The 18,173-nt window shown below is 52.7% G+C and overlaps 1 protein-coding gene across 3 annotated transcripts in view; it reads right to left on the bottom strand.

Annotated features, from left to right (window-relative positions):
• The window catches only part of LLGL2 (LLGL scribble cell polarity complex component 2), an 876,878-nt gene that overhangs the window by 95,757 nt on the left and 762,948 nt on the right, over positions 1-18,173 (bottom strand). For all 3 annotated transcript variants that reach the window (XM_078654529.1, XM_078654530.1, XM_078654531.1), the window contains one exon: positions 8,189-8,342. In XM_078654529.1, coding sequence (XP_078510655.1) covers positions 8,189-8,342 — 154 coding nt within the window. The remainder of the gene's footprint in view (positions 1-8,188; positions 8,343-18,173) is intronic.

Here is an 18,173-nt window from a genome sequence, read left to right as displayed (position 1 = left end):
CTGAGGGAAGACCACAAAAAGTTGGCTGATCGCACCAAAGTCTTGGAGGGAACGGTAACGGACCTTGAGCCTCGAGTCAATCAGACAGACAAACAAGTCAAAGACCTCCTGAACAGGGTTGAATTTCTAGAAGACCGTGCTGAGGACGCGGAAGGACGGGCACGGAGGAACAACATCAGGCTCGTGGGAATACCAGAAAAATGGGAGGGGAACGATCCTATTCAACACGTGGAGGACTGGCTGAGAACCATACTGCTGGAGGGCATGCTATCGCCCTATTTTGTGGTGGAAAGAGCGCACCGAGTGCCGACAAGAGCGCTTCCCACAGGCTCCAACCCGAGACCACTGCTCCTCCGGATATTAAATTATCGCGACAGTGATTCCGTCCTGGAGAAGCCAGAAGGCTTGGAGAGGTTCGCATAGACAATGCCACGGTGATGTTCTTCCCTGATTATACAGTTCAAGTGCAGCGCCAAAGGCATTCCTTTCTCAACGTGAAGCGGCGGCTTCGCACTGCGGGTCTTAAATATTCCCTCCTTTTCCCTGCCAAGCTGCGGGTGGTGGCGCAAGACAAAACCTACTTTTTCACTAGCCCTGAAGAAGCTGAGGCCTGGCTTGATGGCGGCACTGACACGGCGCCAAGACAACCGCAAGGTTCCGCGGCGAGACCGCGAGCGCGCGGACCGCGGCGACGCCGCAGGAACAGAGCGCCTCTGACTCAACACTCGGAGGGAGTGGCGAGCCACTCCCCACCAGCAGAACTGGTTATCCTGGAGCAGCAAGATGCACTCAGCAAAGTCACCGAGATTAGCAGCTCCCCGACATCACACGCCGCGCAGGACGCCAGCCCACGGACGTTTCCAAGCGATGATGAAGCCATCTATGGGATATCGGATTCTCAGCTCTCTACAGACCCACCGGATGTCACACCACAGACAGCGGACCTGTTCAACTGAAATCGCTTGCGGAGTCCCGATGGGACCCACCTGAATGTCGCTGACCTGGCCGCGGCCTAGACAGACCCTGCCACGCCACTGGGGCTTGGCGACATCTAGGGCGGCATACTCGCCTTACGGTGAGGCGGCGGAGACAAGACACAGTGAGTAGTACCCTTGCCGCTAGGACACAGATACAGCGCTGTAATGAGAGGGACTCCCTGCACCTCCTCTGCCCATCGCACTCTGATCATTGGTGACTAGCCGCACATGTGGCCTGTGATGTGTGGCCTGCCGAGATATGCTCCTCACTGGCTGGCCGGATCGAGACTTTTGCATGGCAGACCAGGCCGAGCTGGCCCAATGTACTTTAGCTACGCGATGCCTGTGCCGTAAGGCCTAGGGAAGGATGATGTCCTCCTTCTCTGACCAAATTGCCGCAGCGCTGAGCCTGTGCCTAGCACATGGCACCCCCTAGAATTGTAAGGTTATTCCTCTCATTAGAGAGTTTGGACGGTGGCATGTTTGGCTACTGCCCTTATGGTATTCACCGTTGGTTTGCCCCCTTTTGGTCAATTCTGTTACTTGAACTGTGTAATTTTATTGTTTTCAACGATACGATCTTAGTGTCAATGGTAATGTCTTTAGGTGCAGACGGTTGGGCTGTGCGGTGGGGCTGTGCAGCGCGTCTGGGGAAAGCTGATGTGGTGGGGGGTAGGGGGGATTGCCTGAATTGTTACAATGACAGCGATCTGTACCTGGAATATTAGGGGCATGCACACGCCATCACGCCGATATCAAATATTCTCATACCTCAAACGCCACCGGATCCACATTGCACTTTTACAGGAGACACACCTAAACAGGGCGTAAGTGCTAACATTACGCCGTCGATGGCGTGGACAATTATACGCCACAGAATACTCCTCATATGCCCCTGGGGTGCTGCTATGGGTGAGACCGGGCACTCCCTTCGCAGTAACATACTCCTGCATTGACCCCGACGGTAGGTTTGTGCTTGTGCATGGCCGGCTGGATGGGCAGCCTGTGGTTCTAACTTCCCTGTACTCCCCCCAATACAGACCAGGGTTTTTTTTCACACAACTATCGGCGAAACTGGCACCCTGGAATGGCGTCCCCTGGATACTCGGGGGCGATTACAATTGCATTCTAGACACAACACTAGATCGTTCTGCCCCACCCCGGCCCGGTGCCCCGACCAGCGGCGCTATGAAGGCGCTCATTCACTGGGCGACGCAGTGGGACCTACATCTTGCCTGGTGCACTCGCAACCCTACTTCAAGGGTGTACTCCTATTACTCGGGAGCGCACACTCTACATGTGCGCCTGGACAGATACATGGTGTCTTCAGAACTTCTACCCCTCATTACCGACACACAATATACGGGCCGCACACACTCGGACCACAACCCACAACCCACATACACTAGATATAGCATGGGAGCGCCCACACCCGCCCATTCCTACTTGGCGACTACAGCCCGCATTACTACTAGATGCCCCTTTCCGAGATTCCCTACAAACCTGTGTAGCGCAATACTTTGCGGACAACTCTGGCACAGCGTCCTCCCCACAGATCGAATGGGACGCCTTCAAGGTTGTGATCAGGGGACACTGCCTGGGCACGCAGGGACACATGCAGAAGCGACTGGAAGGAGATTTGCAACGTGTAGAGGCTAGCCTGCTCCAACGAGAACAGGAGGCGGTGTGAGGAGCCGACGGACCGCTACTTATGGCTCGCGAAGAACATACGCGATTGCTGGAGCGGCTCTGTCACCTTAACTACACGGCTCACTCGGCGCGTACGCACCACCTTAGTGATAAACCCGGGAAACTACTGGCCTGGCTTGTTAGACAGGAGGATCGTGCGGCACCAGTGTCTGCCATCCACACCGCTGAGGAAGGGATAGTATACACACAAAGTAAAATACACCAAGCTTTTGTACGACATTACCAGGCCTTGTACCGGTCTCAAATGAGAGCTCCTACAGAGCTATCATAGACTACCTCTCGGGTATACAGCTGCCGCTCCTCACAGCTGCGCAACAGGGAGACCTGGAGGCGCCGCTCGCGTCGGAGGACCTGCGCGCTGCCATTTTTGCTCTCTCTAATGGCAAATCACCCGGCCCGGATGGGTTACCTGCCGAATTTTTTAAAACATGCTCAGAAATCCTGATTCCCGAGTTGCTTAAAGTATATGTTGCTGCAGTTGACGACGCTGCAGTTGACGACTCTGCGCTTCCCCCCACGCTAAATGAGGCCAATCTCGTCTCACTCCTGAATCCTGGCAGGGACGAAATGAACATGGGCTCTTACAGACCGCTTGCTCTGTTAAATACGGATTATAACATTTTTACTTCCGTTTTAGCTCAGCGCCTGGCCACCGTAGTCTCCACCCTTGTCCACCAAGACCAGAATGGCTTTGTACCCGCACAAAGCACCTCTTATAACATCCGCCGCCTCTTCAGGGTGCAGGAAAGTGCCACGCTTCACTGGCCTAGATCGGGATGCCTGGTACTAGACCTTGAGAAAGCCTTTGACTCGGTGGAGTGGCCCTACCTCAGGGCTGTGCTGGAGAAATTCAACCTGGGAGACGCATACGTCGACATGGTTGGGTTGCTGTACCAGAGGCTCACTGTACGAGTACGAATGGGTAAGCTGCTTTCGGATGCAGTGGGCATGCGAAGGGGAACTAGACAGGGCTGCCCCCTGTTGCAGCTCCTTTTCTCCTTGGCCATAGAACCCCTCGCAGCATTATTGCGAGCGCGGGGAGAGGACTGGGGGATCCCATCGGCAGACGGCTTGCATGTCGTCTCGCTTTATGCTGATGACCTGCTCCTATACGTCTGTGACCTCACCTGCGTGCCACGCTTCTTGTCGGACATATTTCAGACCTTTGAGGATATGTCAGGACTAAAGGTCAACTGGGCCAAGTCCGGCGTATATTCGTTTAGCCCTGACACACAGGAATGTGATGTCCGCATCAGTGGTGAGAGGCTCGTCTGGTATCCCACTACGTTTAAATATCTCGGGATGCACATCTACAGAGACCCGTCTGACATATTGGAGGGAAACCGGACGCGTGTGATCTCTTCGTTGCGAGCACAGATAGCCTTCTGGGGGACGCTGCCACTAAATGTGCCTAGCCGGATAGCGCTATCCAAGATGATAGTATTGCCAAGATTGTTATACCACTTTGCCAATATTCCATTGTACGTCCCTGCCCGGATATTCCGCGACTTAGACACTATGCTCCGGAACCTCATTTGGAACACTGGCAGACCCCGGGTTGCGTTGACAAAACTCTACGCGCCTACTGCGGCTGGAGGATTGGCAGTCCCCAACTTAGAATTATATTATCTGGCAGCGCAGCTGCAATGGGTGTCGTGCTGGCTGGGTGGGAGGAATCTGAACAACACCGCCACTGTATGGACTCTCGCACAAATCTGCGCATTGTTTCACCCCCTGACCAAAGGGCCCCGCCCGTTACCACTACGTGGCGGTGGCTCGCAGGTGCTTCCTGCGTAGCCTGAAACTGACACGAGAGGTCAAGCCTTATGCCCCGGCGCTCCCCCTGATGGGCACCCCCAGGCGGGGTGGGGTGGCAACGCCGACCATGCTGGAGAACTGGATGGAGGCTGGTGTGGAAACCATAGGAGATCTATATGTAGATGGAACCCTGCTGCCTTTTGGTGAACTAGGAAGGAGCACGGGCCTACCAGCCGGACAATTTCTCATACACGCATCGATATTGCGCACGTATACGGACTCCTGGGGTGACATACATGAAGAACTGCCAATGCATCATCTCATACAGTACCTACATGTCATGGGTAATGGCTCTCATTATCCACTGGCTAGCACAAGCCCTTCTCATGCACACACAACGATCCACACAGCCATTGCGTGATAAATGGGCGGCATCCCGAGGTAGGGAATGGACGGACAAGGAATGGACAATGGTGTTAGATAGCCCTGTAAACATCCCACGTAATTCCCGTTTTAAAATCATACAGCTTTATATCCTACATCAGGCATATCTGTCACCAGACAAGATTAACAGGTATTTCTCGATTGCCACCGCCAGCTGCCCCCGATGTACTCTGGTTGGTGCGGACATTTTGCATATGCTCTGGAACTGCCCCACTCTTGCTGCATATTGGAATGAGGTGACGACCCTATTAACGCACAGTGCCGGCGCAGGTCTACCCCATACATGGGAGGCTTGCATCCTGGGCTTGTATAAGAGAACTAAATTAAATAAAGTGCCGACCAGATTCTGGGACCTAGAGCTCATCACTGCCAAACGCATGCTCACCAAACATTGGAAGAAGGGTGAACCGCCACTCACCAAATACTAGTGCACTTCCTTCACTAATTGGGCAAGAGCTGAAAGCATCACACTACACCGAGAGGAAACAGCGGGTTTAAGGAAGTTTCCAATTGCGCAACTCTGGGATGATACACTGCGCTCCTTCCAACAGGCAAGCTTGAATCGAGGGCTCACTTGGGGTGTGACACACTATAAGGGAAGCATACCTGTGAGAAGTGATACTGCTGTATAGCTGGGCCGTGTCATCTACCAAACACCCACAAGTCCCTGGAGCTGGCACCAAGGCACCTCCTGGTTAGTGATGGATCAGCCTCCCCTGTCACATCGAGCGACGCTTACAATACACTCTTACCATACTGGTCTCAGGCCCGGGCACTCGCTCACACAGCTGCACACTGACCCGCCCCACGACACCGCAATCCTATTGACACGACTTATTCCTCCCCCTTTTTATTTCTGCCCCTCTCAGTAAACACTTCGTGGTACCTGAGACCTTCTCTCCTTTCCCTGTTTGGTCCTGTTTGACCTTTTGTCCCCTGTGGGGTTTTTGTTTGGAAGTTACTATGGCAGATTCTATTGCCATATTTGCTAAAACACTGAATATGTTGCACTGGTGGACGGAATGTATCCGACATTCGGTACTCCTGACTACACACCACGTCTGGTGCTACCACACGCTGTATATCAGGAATTATGTAAATACAAAACAAGAGCCACAGAACATGCCACCTCCCACCACACTTTGCCACACTGAGGATGCATTGCTCTACATACTAAGTGTTATCACGTCCATTGCAGTTGAATTACCTATCAATGTCGCCATAGCATTCCTGCCACAGGAACTGGTATATGCAGAGACTGTTTTGATGAGTGCTGCCATTGTACTAACTTACTGTACCATTTTAAGCAATGTATGTGATCACTCCATATCTTTCTTGGCGGTGCATATCTGTATATTAAAACCTGAATGCATAAACCAATAAAATATATTCAAACAAAAAAATGAAACCTGTGGCTAGAAGTCTTTTTCAGATCAACATGTTATGTAAAAACAATAAAATAAGGCACATTTTATAGACAGATTTTGGAACTTTGCAAGAAGTTAATCATTTAACTTGCTTTAATAAAAAATGAATTGTAAGGGTGTATGGAGGCCATTTCCTTGTACCTGAAATTTTGTATAAAGTGATGTTTATGCATTTTTTTAAAATTATTTTTATTAACCAATAAACATATGCTTCAAGTAAACATAAACCAATGTGTATGTTTGGTGGATTGGCATGTTTAGTGTATACATTAAGTTTCACATATTAGATTGCCCATTAGCCCGCTGTTACAACCATTACGATCCAGGGAACGACTAACTGCATAGTCTCTAGAAATCGTTGAGTCGCTCCTCATGGCACTATCCATTAACTTCTATATTTTGCCCATGCTCCCCATATCTTTTCCCATTTGCGTGGGCAGCCCCTGCTCTGGTACATTGATCCACCCGAATTCCAGTGACTGTGCCTCCCCTGCACCCCATGCCCGGGTAATGTTTCTTTTAGGCACTCCTCCCGCCAAGGCAAGCCAGGTATTGGCCCATTTCGGCCCGACAATCTTGCCCGTCACTCCTAGGATGTGCCACCTCGCCCACGACCTGTGCACCCACCACTGTTGTCATCACCCGGGCCACACCCTTCCAGTATATTTGAATTTTGGGCCAAGACCACAGTATGCGGAAGAATGACCCCTTTTCACCACAGACCCTCACACACTCCTCAGACACGCAATTTGCAATACGGTACTGCACTATTCTTGTATCATAGGATCTATGCAAAATACGGAGCTGGATTAGCCTAAAACGTGCCTTAATAGCTATTTCTCTGGGGCTCAGCAGGGCTTCAGCCCAGTCATCATCCTCGAGTAGACCCACATTAGACTCCCAGGCCTCCCTCAAGGGACCCATACACTCTGGGGAGTTGTTCACTAGCTTCCTGTATGTGAGGGATATAGCTCTGTCTATCATGGGATCCAGGAGAAGTCTGTCCTCGAGTGGTGTGTATTCCGGTAACAGATCCCCTTCCTTTAAATGGCAATGTAGTGCGTGTTGTAATTGCCGATATCTATGATACTCTCCCTCCCCATCTGAAAATCCACCCGTAGGTTACCAAATTCAATCATCTTCCCTCCCTTTCAGACGTCCTTCAGCAGGTCGATGCCTATAAGGCTCAATCTTTTGAAGCCCTCCAGGCGCTGCACTTCCCCCAGGTAATCTCCCTCCCACAGTGGTGTCTGCTCCAGGAGTTTAGCCTCCCAGCCAGTCATTTTAGTTGGCTTTCGCCATGCCATGACCACTGTCTGTGTGTGAATCGGGAGGGACATGTTGCTCTTCTTCGTCCTGTAAAGCTCAGCCAGGTAACTACCTTTGCCCATTGCTAATTGGTCAACCCGATATCCCTTGCTGAAGCTTTTTAAGCGTGATCCTGGGGCTGCTACCACCCCTGACCCTCCCATGTCCCCCATGTCCCCCACTCAACACACACACACACAACAGGGTTCGCTGCTCGGACTCGACTGCCCGAAAGAAAACTTCTGGTATCTGATATGGGGTGTTCTGCATTGCGTATAATAGACGTGGGAGGGCCATCATTTTGAAAAGAACTGCTCTGCCAATAAGGGAGACAGGCAGGTGCCGCCAGATGTTTATGCATTTTTATGTTGGCTTGATATGACATTTTTCAGAAATTCATTCCCTAGAAACCTACGCGAGCTGAACTAAACACAAATGTAATGTCTACTGAATGATATTTGAGTTACAAACTAGATAAGCTTGGTTACCCTCCTGTAGGCAGAAAAGGGATCACTAAAGGACTTGCTTCACCATCAAAAAACAGCTGGTCTCCTGCACACTCACCTGGATGCAGTTGAACTCCTTTCAGGGGTAGATCGACGCCGGGTGCGACGGTTACTGGTGGCTTCTGGCATTTCTACCAGACTGCGTGGCTCCACTAACCACTTTGTGGAGAGAGAGAATCTTTCAAACTCTGAAGGCGAAATTAGGTAAAAGCCTAACAAAATAAGAAAGAAAATATAGAATGGACATGAGGACACTGCATTGGCAACATAAGCTATTGAAAAGGCTTTAAAGTTATTTTGAAGGCATAGCTAGTCAATGCAGTCGGTGCATTGACTATATTCATATAAATATATAAATATACATATGTATATTACACACACACACACATATATATATGTAGAACCACTTCCCTCAGATAAGAAAAGCGCGGAGGTCAGAGGGGAATCTTTTGGAAGCCCTTTATTAAACGAACACACCAGCTGGAAACGGCAAATGCATTTCGGCATAACGATGCCTTCCTCAGTGCCTATGCTCCAAACCAGAGTCTCTGAATAGCTTCACCATAACTGCTTCGCTGTGTGCTGCGGTTGACACTGGACTCCTCCCCTTGTAAATAGGCTCACCTGTTGGAGGTCACGTGAGCATGAGAGAACTCCAACTCCCAGCAGGCACCATCTTCATGCTGCTGGGTCGGTGGTGTGGGAGGCAGGAAGAATTGTCAAAATCTGCTCCAATGTCTTTTGCAGTGATGAAGGTAAGACTCCCAAAGTGCATCCGCGTTACAAAGTTCTTCCTCCGGTCCCTTCAGGGCTGCTGGGCCAAGTAAACAGTGTTGAACCTGTGCGGGATAGCCATGTGGCAACACAACTTTCTAACGGGGGCAAGTGCCACTCACCGCACTGTTCCTCCTGTTCCTCCGGAATATATGTATACACAAACATTTTACGAACTGTATTAGTATGTGTTTGTAACATAGTGTTGTAGTATCACATACTCTGCATACTTCTTTCATCTAGTGTTGGGCTCGGACGTTTGCAAGTTGTCTTTCTTCGAAGAACTCTTGAGTCATGGAATGCAGTGGAACTCCTCCCTTTGAGGATAATGTGCATGAGCTCTGACTTCATATTTGATTGTTTTTCACACAGTAACTGAGAGCATGTATGGAGTGGTGAGTGAAATAATGTAGCATGTGAATCCACCATGTAGTGTCCAACATGTAAGAGAAAGGATCTGTAGCAAACACTGGGTACTGGGGAAGAGGGTGGGTGAATACGAGTCTACAGCACTAAACGCTAAGAACAAATGTTTACAGAATAAATACTATTTTCGGTCTGTACCACTTGGCTGTAAACACACATACTCTACATAGACAGTAAAGCAGAAACCTCTAGACTGGTGGGTTAGTCATGGATGGTGCAGATGTCTAGAACAAGGTTCTTAATACTATCTGGCCAACCATAGCCGCTGATTGGCTAAGATAGCCACACTGAGGTTAACCAGGTGGCTTCTTTGCATATGTCAGCTATTGGGATATTAAACAGAAAAGCCAAAGTTGGGCCTTTTTAGGGGTTAAGAAGTGGGGTTATTATAGCTTTGTGAAAGAAGATGATACACTGGACTACCCAACTAGCTATGCCATGATGGGATAGCCCTTGTGGGCAGTGGAGTAACACTAAAGCAAGCAGGCTCCGCAGCGCGGGGGTCCCCAAGCACCAGGGGGCCCCCTCGGGCATTGTGCACGGACAGCAGATCAGAGCTCCTTACTGGGTCCGGAGGGTTGGGGGGAGTCCCCCCTCCAAATACTTTGCAAGGGGGAGGAGCTCAAGTTTTGTTATGCCACTGTTTGTGGAGTTTTGCAAAGGCTACCAAGAGCTCGTCAGATTTGCTGAAGGGCTTGGCCCTGCCAGTACAGTATTGTATGGTACTATAATTGCATTTATAGAGCACTTCCTACCCCAGACAAGGCGTTGAAGAACAAGTTACTTACCTTCGGTAACGATATATCTGTAAGAAACAGTAGTTAGTATTAGATTCCTTACCTTAGAATATCCCCAGGCGTCAGTCTGGATCCGGAAACTTTTGCGTAGCAGTACCCCTGCGCGTCGGTAGGCGTCGTCTGCAGGCGTCCCCTGCGGCTCCGCGTCGTCGGCGTCGTGCGCCGTGATGACGTCGCTGGAGTATATAGACGCCGCCTCCGCGCGCTGACGTCAGTTCTTTGCACACAGCTTTTCCGCGCCAGAACACGCAGAGCCATGTGAGAACCAACACTGGTGCCATTTGAAAACTAGGGCCCTGAAAGGGATGTCCTTAACCCTAGGTATCAGTTCGCAGAACGGGGAGGATGGGAGGGGCGGTAAGGAATCTAATACTAACTACTGTTTCTTACAGATATATCGTTACCGAAGGTAAGTAACTTGTTCATCTGAAAGAAACAGGTTAGTATTAGATTCCTTACCTTAGAATAGATACCCCAGCAATACCAACCCCGGTGGTGGGTCTGCGAACCAATACAACCTACACCAGAAAGTCCTGGAGGACCGAACGGCCAAAGAAGCCATCCCTCCGGACTGGACTGTCCAGGCAGTAGTGCCTCGCAAAGGTGTGCAGCGAGGCCCACGTGGCCGCCTGGCAAATGTCCTGCAAGGGGACTCCCCGGCCCAGGGCAGTAGTAGCCGCCGTGGCCCGAGTGGAATGGGCCCTCAGCCCAACAGGAGGCTCCTTCCGAGCCAAAGAGTAGCATGCTTTGATGCACAGGACGACCCACCGAGAGATGGTCCGTTTCTGTACCGCCCTTCCCTTCTTCTCACCCACGTAGCCAACAAACAGTTGGTCATCCACCCGGAACTGGCGTGTGCGATCCATATAGAATGAAAGCGCACGTTTTGGGTCCAGACGATGGAGCCGCTCTTCATCCTTTGAAGGATGCGGAGGCGGGAAGAAGGAGGGCAAGGTGATGGACTGCCCAATGTGAAAAGCAGAGACTACCTTGGGCAGGAAAGAAGGTCTAGTCCGAAGAACCACCTTATCAGGATGAACAGACAAGAAAGGAGGTTGAATAGAAAGAGCCTGGAGCTCACTCACTCTCCTGGCAGAGGTGATGGCTACCAGGAAGGCCGTCTTTAAGGTGAGAAGACGGAGAGGACAGGAATGAAGGGGCTCAAAGGGAGCGCACATCAGGAAAGTCAAAACCAAGTTCAAGTCCCACTGAGGCATCACGAACGGAGTTGGAGGATACATGTGCGTGATGCCCTTCAAGAATCTTAACACAATAGGGGACTTGAACAAAGATGGCTGATCAGGTAGCCTCAAGAAGGCGGAAAGGGCAGAAAGATAGCCCTTGATAGTGCCCAGAGCAGAGCCCTGCTGGGCAAGGGAAAGGAGGAAGAGGAGAACCTCAGACAGAGGGGCAGAAAGGGGATCCACAGCCTTTGCTGTGCACCATGCCACAAATCTGTTCCACCGGCAGGCGTATACCGACTTTGTGGAGGGACGCCTGGCTGCCAGAATGACATCACAGACTTCAGGAGGCAAGTCAAATGGCCTCAACTGTCGCCGCTCAATCTCCACGCATGGAGGTGGAGACTGGACAGGTTCGGGTGGAGGACCGTCCCCTGCTGCTGCGACAGAAGGTCCTCCTGAAGGGGCAGGCGGATCGAGGGACCGACTGTCATGCTGAGTAGCTCGGGATACCAGTACCTTCGAGCCCAGTCCGGAGCCACAAGGATAACTTGGGCCCGGTCGCGCCTGATCTTCTTCAGCACTCTGGGCAGAAGTGGTATAGGCGGAAAGGCGTACAACAGACCGCAACTCCACTCGCGCCGAAAGGCGTCGCCGAGCGAGTGCCGTCTTGGAAACTCCAACGCGCAGAACTGATGACATTGCGCGTTCTCTTCTGTGGCGAATAGATCTAACCAAGGCTCTCCCCATTGCTGAAAGAGGCCTCTCGCCACATCCGAGTTCAGACGCCATTCGTGATCCACCGAGCACCGACGGCTGAGTTCGTCCGCCCTGGCGTTCAGAGAACCTGCCAGGTGTTGAACCGTCAGAGTCACGCCCTGACGTTCCAGCCATTGCCAGAGGCGCAGAGCCTCCTGGCAAAGGGTCCACGACCCAACACCGCCCTGTTTGTTGCAGTACCACATGGCGGTGGTGTTGTCCGTGAACACCTGCACCACACTCCCGTTGACAAAGGGGAGGAATGCCATCAGTGCTAGGCGAATCGCCCGCAGCTCCAACATGTTGATATGGAGCCGGGATTCCGCCGGAGACCAGAGGCCTCTGATCTCCGCCTCTCCCAAGTGGCCACCCCAGCCTTGGAGGGACGCGTCCGTCACAACCACGTGCTCCGGTTGGGGAAGGGAGAGGGATCTGCCCCTGACCCAATCGCGGTCCGTAAGCCACCACTGCAACTGTCTCGCAGTGCCCTCCGAGATCAGGACATGGTCGGATAGGTTGCCCTGATGCTGGGCCCACTGAAACTTCAGGTCCCACTGCAGAGCCCGCATCCGCCACCTGGCGTGATGCACCAGAAGGATGCAGGAGGCCATCAGCCCCAGAAGCCGCAGCGTCAACCTGACCGAAACCCGGGATAACGGCTGAAAGATGGGAATCAGAGCCTGAATATCCCGGACCCGCCGTTCCGGAGGATAAACCCGAAACTGCGCCGAGTCGAGAACCGCTCCGATGAAAAGGAGCTTTTGAGAGGGACACAGGTGTGATTTCGGCACATTGATGGAAAACCCCAGCTCGTGCAGGAGGTCTGCCGTCATCTGAAGGTGGTGGACGACTGTCTGGGGCGAGCCCGCCTTCAACAGCCAGTCGTCGAGGTAGGGGAAGACTGAAACCCCTAACCGGCGCAGATGAGCTGCGACCACCGCCATCACTTTCGTGAACACCCGTGGGGCGCTGGTAAGGCCGAATGGGAGCACGATAAACTGAAAGTGCTCGTGGCCTACCGTGAACCGCAGGTAACGCCGGTGGGCCGGCAGGACGGGGATGTGAAAATACGCATCCTGCAAGTCCAACGCTACCATCCAGTCTTGTGGGTCTAGAGCAGCCAAGACCTGAGCCAAAGTCAACATCTTGAACTTCTCCTTCCGGAGGAAGCCGTTGACGTTCCGTAGATCCAAGATAGGACGCAGGCCTCCCTTGTCCTTCTTGGGTACCAGAAAGGAGTGGGAGTAGCAACCACACCCTACTTCTGGCCCAGGAACGCGCTCGATGGCCCCCTTGGCCAAGAGGGCCGTAACTTCCTCCTGCAGAAGTGTCAAGTGGTCCCCCGACACACGGTGGTTCTGCGGTGGCATGGCTGGAGGAGTGGACTCGAAGGGGAGGGCATAGCCCCTTCGGACAAGCTGCAGCACCCACCTGTCCGATGTTATCGCGCGCCAGCGGGAGTGGTGATGGCGAACCCTGCCACCCACTGGCGTCACGTGAGCCCGAAAGCTCGGACTAGGAAGGCTTGGATGCAGCAGCGGAGGGGGGCGTGGACTGACCACGACGCTGGCCTCTACCGCCACCACGGCGGAAACCACGGGCGCCACCGCGCTGGGGAGCGCTCTGCGTCGCGTGGCTGGCAGCACGTGTGGGACCTCCCCTCCCTTGGCCACGAAAGGGCCGAAACGAACCCGTCTGCTGGCGCTGGGTCGAGAGACCCAAGGACTTGGCCGTGACCCTGGAGTCCTTGAAGCGCTCCAGCGCGTGGTCCGCTTTGTCACCAAACAGGCGACTGCCATCAAATGGCATGTCCATGAGCGTATTTTGGACGTCTGGCGAGAAGTTGGCAGATCTCAGCCAGGCATGGCGACGAATCGCCACCGTAGTGGACATGGCCCGTCCCAGTGAGTCTGTTGTGTCCAGACCACAACGGATCGAGTACCGCGCCGCATCCCGGCCTTCAACCAAGGCCCGGGTGAGCTTGTCCCGCACTTCCTGGGGGCATTGCGGCAAACACTCTTCGACCGTATCCCACAGGGAGTGGGTGTAGCGACCCAAGAGGCACGCGGTGTTACAAGACCGCAGCCCAGCGCTCAAAGAGGAAAACACTGTTTTACCAAATTGGTCGTACCTCTTTGATTCCCGATCGGGCGGAGCCGACGGGAATGCGGACTGTGAAGTGGAGGCCTGGATCACCAGACTCTCCGGGGAGGGATGGGTGGATAGGAAGGCAGGGTCGTCCGAGCATGGACGGTGGCGCCTGGCAACGTTCCGGTCAACCGGCGCACCAGAAGCGGGCCTGGACCAGGTGCCCAGAAGGACATCCGTCAGGGCCTCATTAAACGGCAGCAGAGGCTCCTGGGGGCATGACTGCGGTTTAAACACTTCCGTCAGAATATTCGGCTTGACCTTCGCGACGGGGAGCTCAAGGTGTAAGGCCTTGGCAGCCCTCATCAGGACCACCGAATAGGCAGCACCTGCCTCAGACGCCACAGGGGACGGAGAGACAAACCCAGGGTTGGGCGACTCGTCCAGGCCACTGGCATCACCCAGATCACCTACCCAGTCCACATCGTACTGGCAGGCACGGGATAGAGGGTCCTCAGACCCCTCCCAACCCTCTCCATACTCCTCCTCGTCATACCCATATTCTGGGTCGACGATATAGACATCGGGGTCAACGGGCCCCATCGGCGTCGGATCCGGCGCCGATCGACGCCGGTCCGGCTCCGCGTCCGGAGTCGGGGAGGAAAGGGGGGTGGCGCCGCGCGGCGTCGGCGCAGGTGACCCGACGCCGGCCGGAGCCGACGGCGGAGTCGCTGCACCACGCGGGGGCGGTACCACGGGCTGTCCCACAGGAACCGACGCCGGAGAGGCCGGGAGACCAGCCGGCGACGAACCAGAGGGAACCAGCGGCGCCGGGGCCGGAGCCACCGGCGGCGCCGGGGCAGGAGCACCCGAACCGCTCGGGCCCCCAGACGGGACCGACGGGCCCGCAGGCGCCGAAGGCCCCGCCGGAGAAGACCTCGCCCTCATAGCAATGAGGAAGGCCTCGATCTCCTCACGCGACGCGCCTTCCCCAGGGACCGACAGGTGTGGGGCAGACGGCGTCGGCGACCCATGCGGGACCGCGGGGGTGGGGTCACCCGAGCCCCCGGCCGCAGCACGCGGGTGTCGGGGGGAGTCGGGGGTGCGATGGCGACGCCCCGACTTCTTGTGCTTACCTGACGAGCCGGAGGAATGGTGGCGACTCCCGGAGCGCCCATGGCGGCTCCGCGATCGTTCCCTCGACCGCTCCCTCGACCTCCGACCGGACCGGGACCGCTCTCGACGCGGGGCCGACACCCGGAGCTCGAGAAGCTTGCGGGACCGCTCCCGCCTAGCTTTTCCAGTCAAGGCCCGACAGTCGACGCAGGACTCCACGTCGTGGTCCGTAGAAGATTAAGTTTTACAAACACTTGGTCAAAAGACCGGAGTACTGCTCTTCGGATCTGCGCTAACTGGCGCGGAAAAAAGAAGAACTGACGTCAGCGCGCGGAGGCGGCGTCTATATACTCCAGCGACGTCATCACGGCGCACGACGCCGACGACGCGGAGCCGCAGGGGACGCCTGCAGACGACGCCTACCGACGCGCAGGGGTACTGCTACGCAAAAGTTTCCGGATCCAGACTGACGCCTGGGGATATTCTAAGGTAAGGAATCTAATACTAACCTGTTTCTTTCAGATTTGCTTTTTCGGCGACTAGCACGCTACTCCAGAACCCATAAAGGATTAGTAGTGAATTAGTATAGTGAAATATGAAAGTAATTTGAGTGGTGGATATAATAGCCAGTTATTTGGATTGAAAAAGATAGTGGAGAGATAGAAGAGAGAAAGGATTTACATTTATGTAGCGCTTGTAACCCCTGATGAGGAGTTGAAGCGCTTTGTTGGCGATGTAGCACGTTATTACGGAACCCATAAAGGATTAATGGTGAATTAGTATGGAGAAATATGAAGTAATTTGAGCGGTGGATATGTTAGTCTGTTATTTGGTTTGAGAAGGATAGTGGAGGGATAGAAGAAGGAAACAGTTTGCATTTATATAGTGCTTGCTACCTATGATGAGGTGTTGAAACGCTTTTCGGTGAGCAGCACCCTACTCCAAAACCCAAACAGGATTAATGGGAATTAATTTGAGTGGTGGACATGTTAGTCTGTCATTTGGATTGAAAATGAATAGTGGAGGGATAGAAGAGGGAGGAGGGATAGAAGAGGGAGGAGGGATAGAAGAGGGAAGGGTCTAGACATTTTTTGGGGGGGAGGGGGAGTTCATAGCAGTAGGAGGGGGATTGGGATGAGTAAAGGGGAGGTGGAGGGGGAAGAGTCAGAGGGAAGGGTTTAGAAAGGCTTGTTTGAGAGATCTGAATAGTAAGAGGTATGAAATGATGCAAGGATAGAAGAGTCTAGAAAGGGTTATTTTGGGGATCATAGTGGTGGTATGGGGTTTGGGTCAGAGAATTGAGATAGAGGATATATTGAGAATGGTATAGGGTGACAAACAGGATAGTGTATTGTATATGCTGATTTAGAAGAAAAGTAATAAATATATAGATACATAAGTAAATGGAAGGTATATATTACCTACTGGTGGTCGCCAGTAAGTAGTTCTAGTTAGGACCTCGTTTCTATTCAAAAAGCGTTTTTTCTTTTCCCAATAACTTTGGCGTCGGTTAACGAATCTTCGCAAAATATTCAAAACTAGTGGCCCGCTCCGGTCAGCTCCTGTCTTGAAAGTTTCGGAGTGATTCGTCAATTGGGGGTCGAGAAAAAAGGGGGGTCCCAAAGTAGGAGATACTTAACTTTGGTAACAATGTACCCGGGAGAGACAACTCTAGCCACAGAATCCTTAACGTAGAATTATCCCCAGGCGTGAGACTGGATCCGGAAATTTTTTGCATCCCTGCGCACCAGGGGGACAGCATCACGCGACTCCGCCCAGGCATCGTCCGCGCAAGTGACGTCAGCGAGGTCACTTAAGTCCCACCTCGGCGCGCCTACGTCAATTTTCTTCGGAGAACTTTTCCACGCCACATCGCGGAGCCACCAGACAAACTGTAGGAACATGGGAATAGTGTGCGAATAATCAACGACAAAACGGTTTAGAGAGGGTCCAAGGGATATATGGTTTAAAGACCCGTACCCGATTGTTATCCCCAGCTACTTCTATATGTATAACACAAGAAACACAGAGGGTGTGCCCACTTAATTATGTGGTTGCACTGTCAATCCGAGTTGTCAAAATCTCGGAGCGTGTAAATCGCATAAAGACAGCGTATTACAATAAAAGGTGAACAAACTGTATAGGAAGAACCAACACACTCCAAATCAATCACACATGGTTGACAAATCCAAAACGTGTAGCAATGGGTTACCATCAAATTGACTCAATGATCAGTCCTATCATCTGGCCAAACCCAGGTGTACATCAGGCTGGTCCCCTGATCATTGGGACAGCAAGCGCCACACCATTAGTTGCAGGTAAAGGATTTGGACCAACACTACAAATGAACCGTCAGTGATGGCTGATCTTATGATGGTCAAGTGAAAAACAGTGCAACAAAGAATATAGTGACATTAAAATAGGATGGGGCGTCCTCCTATTAATAACTTTATTCTACGGCCGAACCACACCTCCGAAATAAAAACCAAGAACAGTGCAAGAGAGACAGTCAACAAATATCTGTCAATAGTGTGCGAATAGCAGAGCATTTGGAAAAAGGGAATGGTTTGGAACAACGCCATAAGGAGCAGGGCCAGACACTGCAGAACCCAAAGGCAGGTAAAAGAATAAAGAAAAAGAACAGAGCCCAGCCCTGAGCCGCCACCCTGCCAGAATGTAGACAGTTCCCCACCTTGAGACAAGTAACGCATCCAAAATGTCATTAGAACATATAGCAGGATTATAACCCCAACAAAGAACAATGAAGGGGAACCAGTCCCAGGAAAAACAGGGAACGTCAACCCTCCAAGGCAACCCTAGCACAGAGTGCAACAATCCCCCAAGGAAAGAAGGGCAAGACACAGGTAGGTGACCCCAATCCAAAGGGTAGCAGAGGGGCCAG

This window comes from Lissotriton helveticus, chromosome 7 (genome assembly GCF_964261635.1).
Source record: "Lissotriton helveticus chromosome 7, aLisHel1.1, whole genome shotgun sequence".
NCBI classification, from domain to species: domain Eukaryota; kingdom Metazoa; phylum Chordata; class Amphibia; order Caudata; family Salamandridae; genus Lissotriton; species Lissotriton helveticus.
This window is presented reverse-complemented; position numbering and strand designations above follow the sequence as displayed.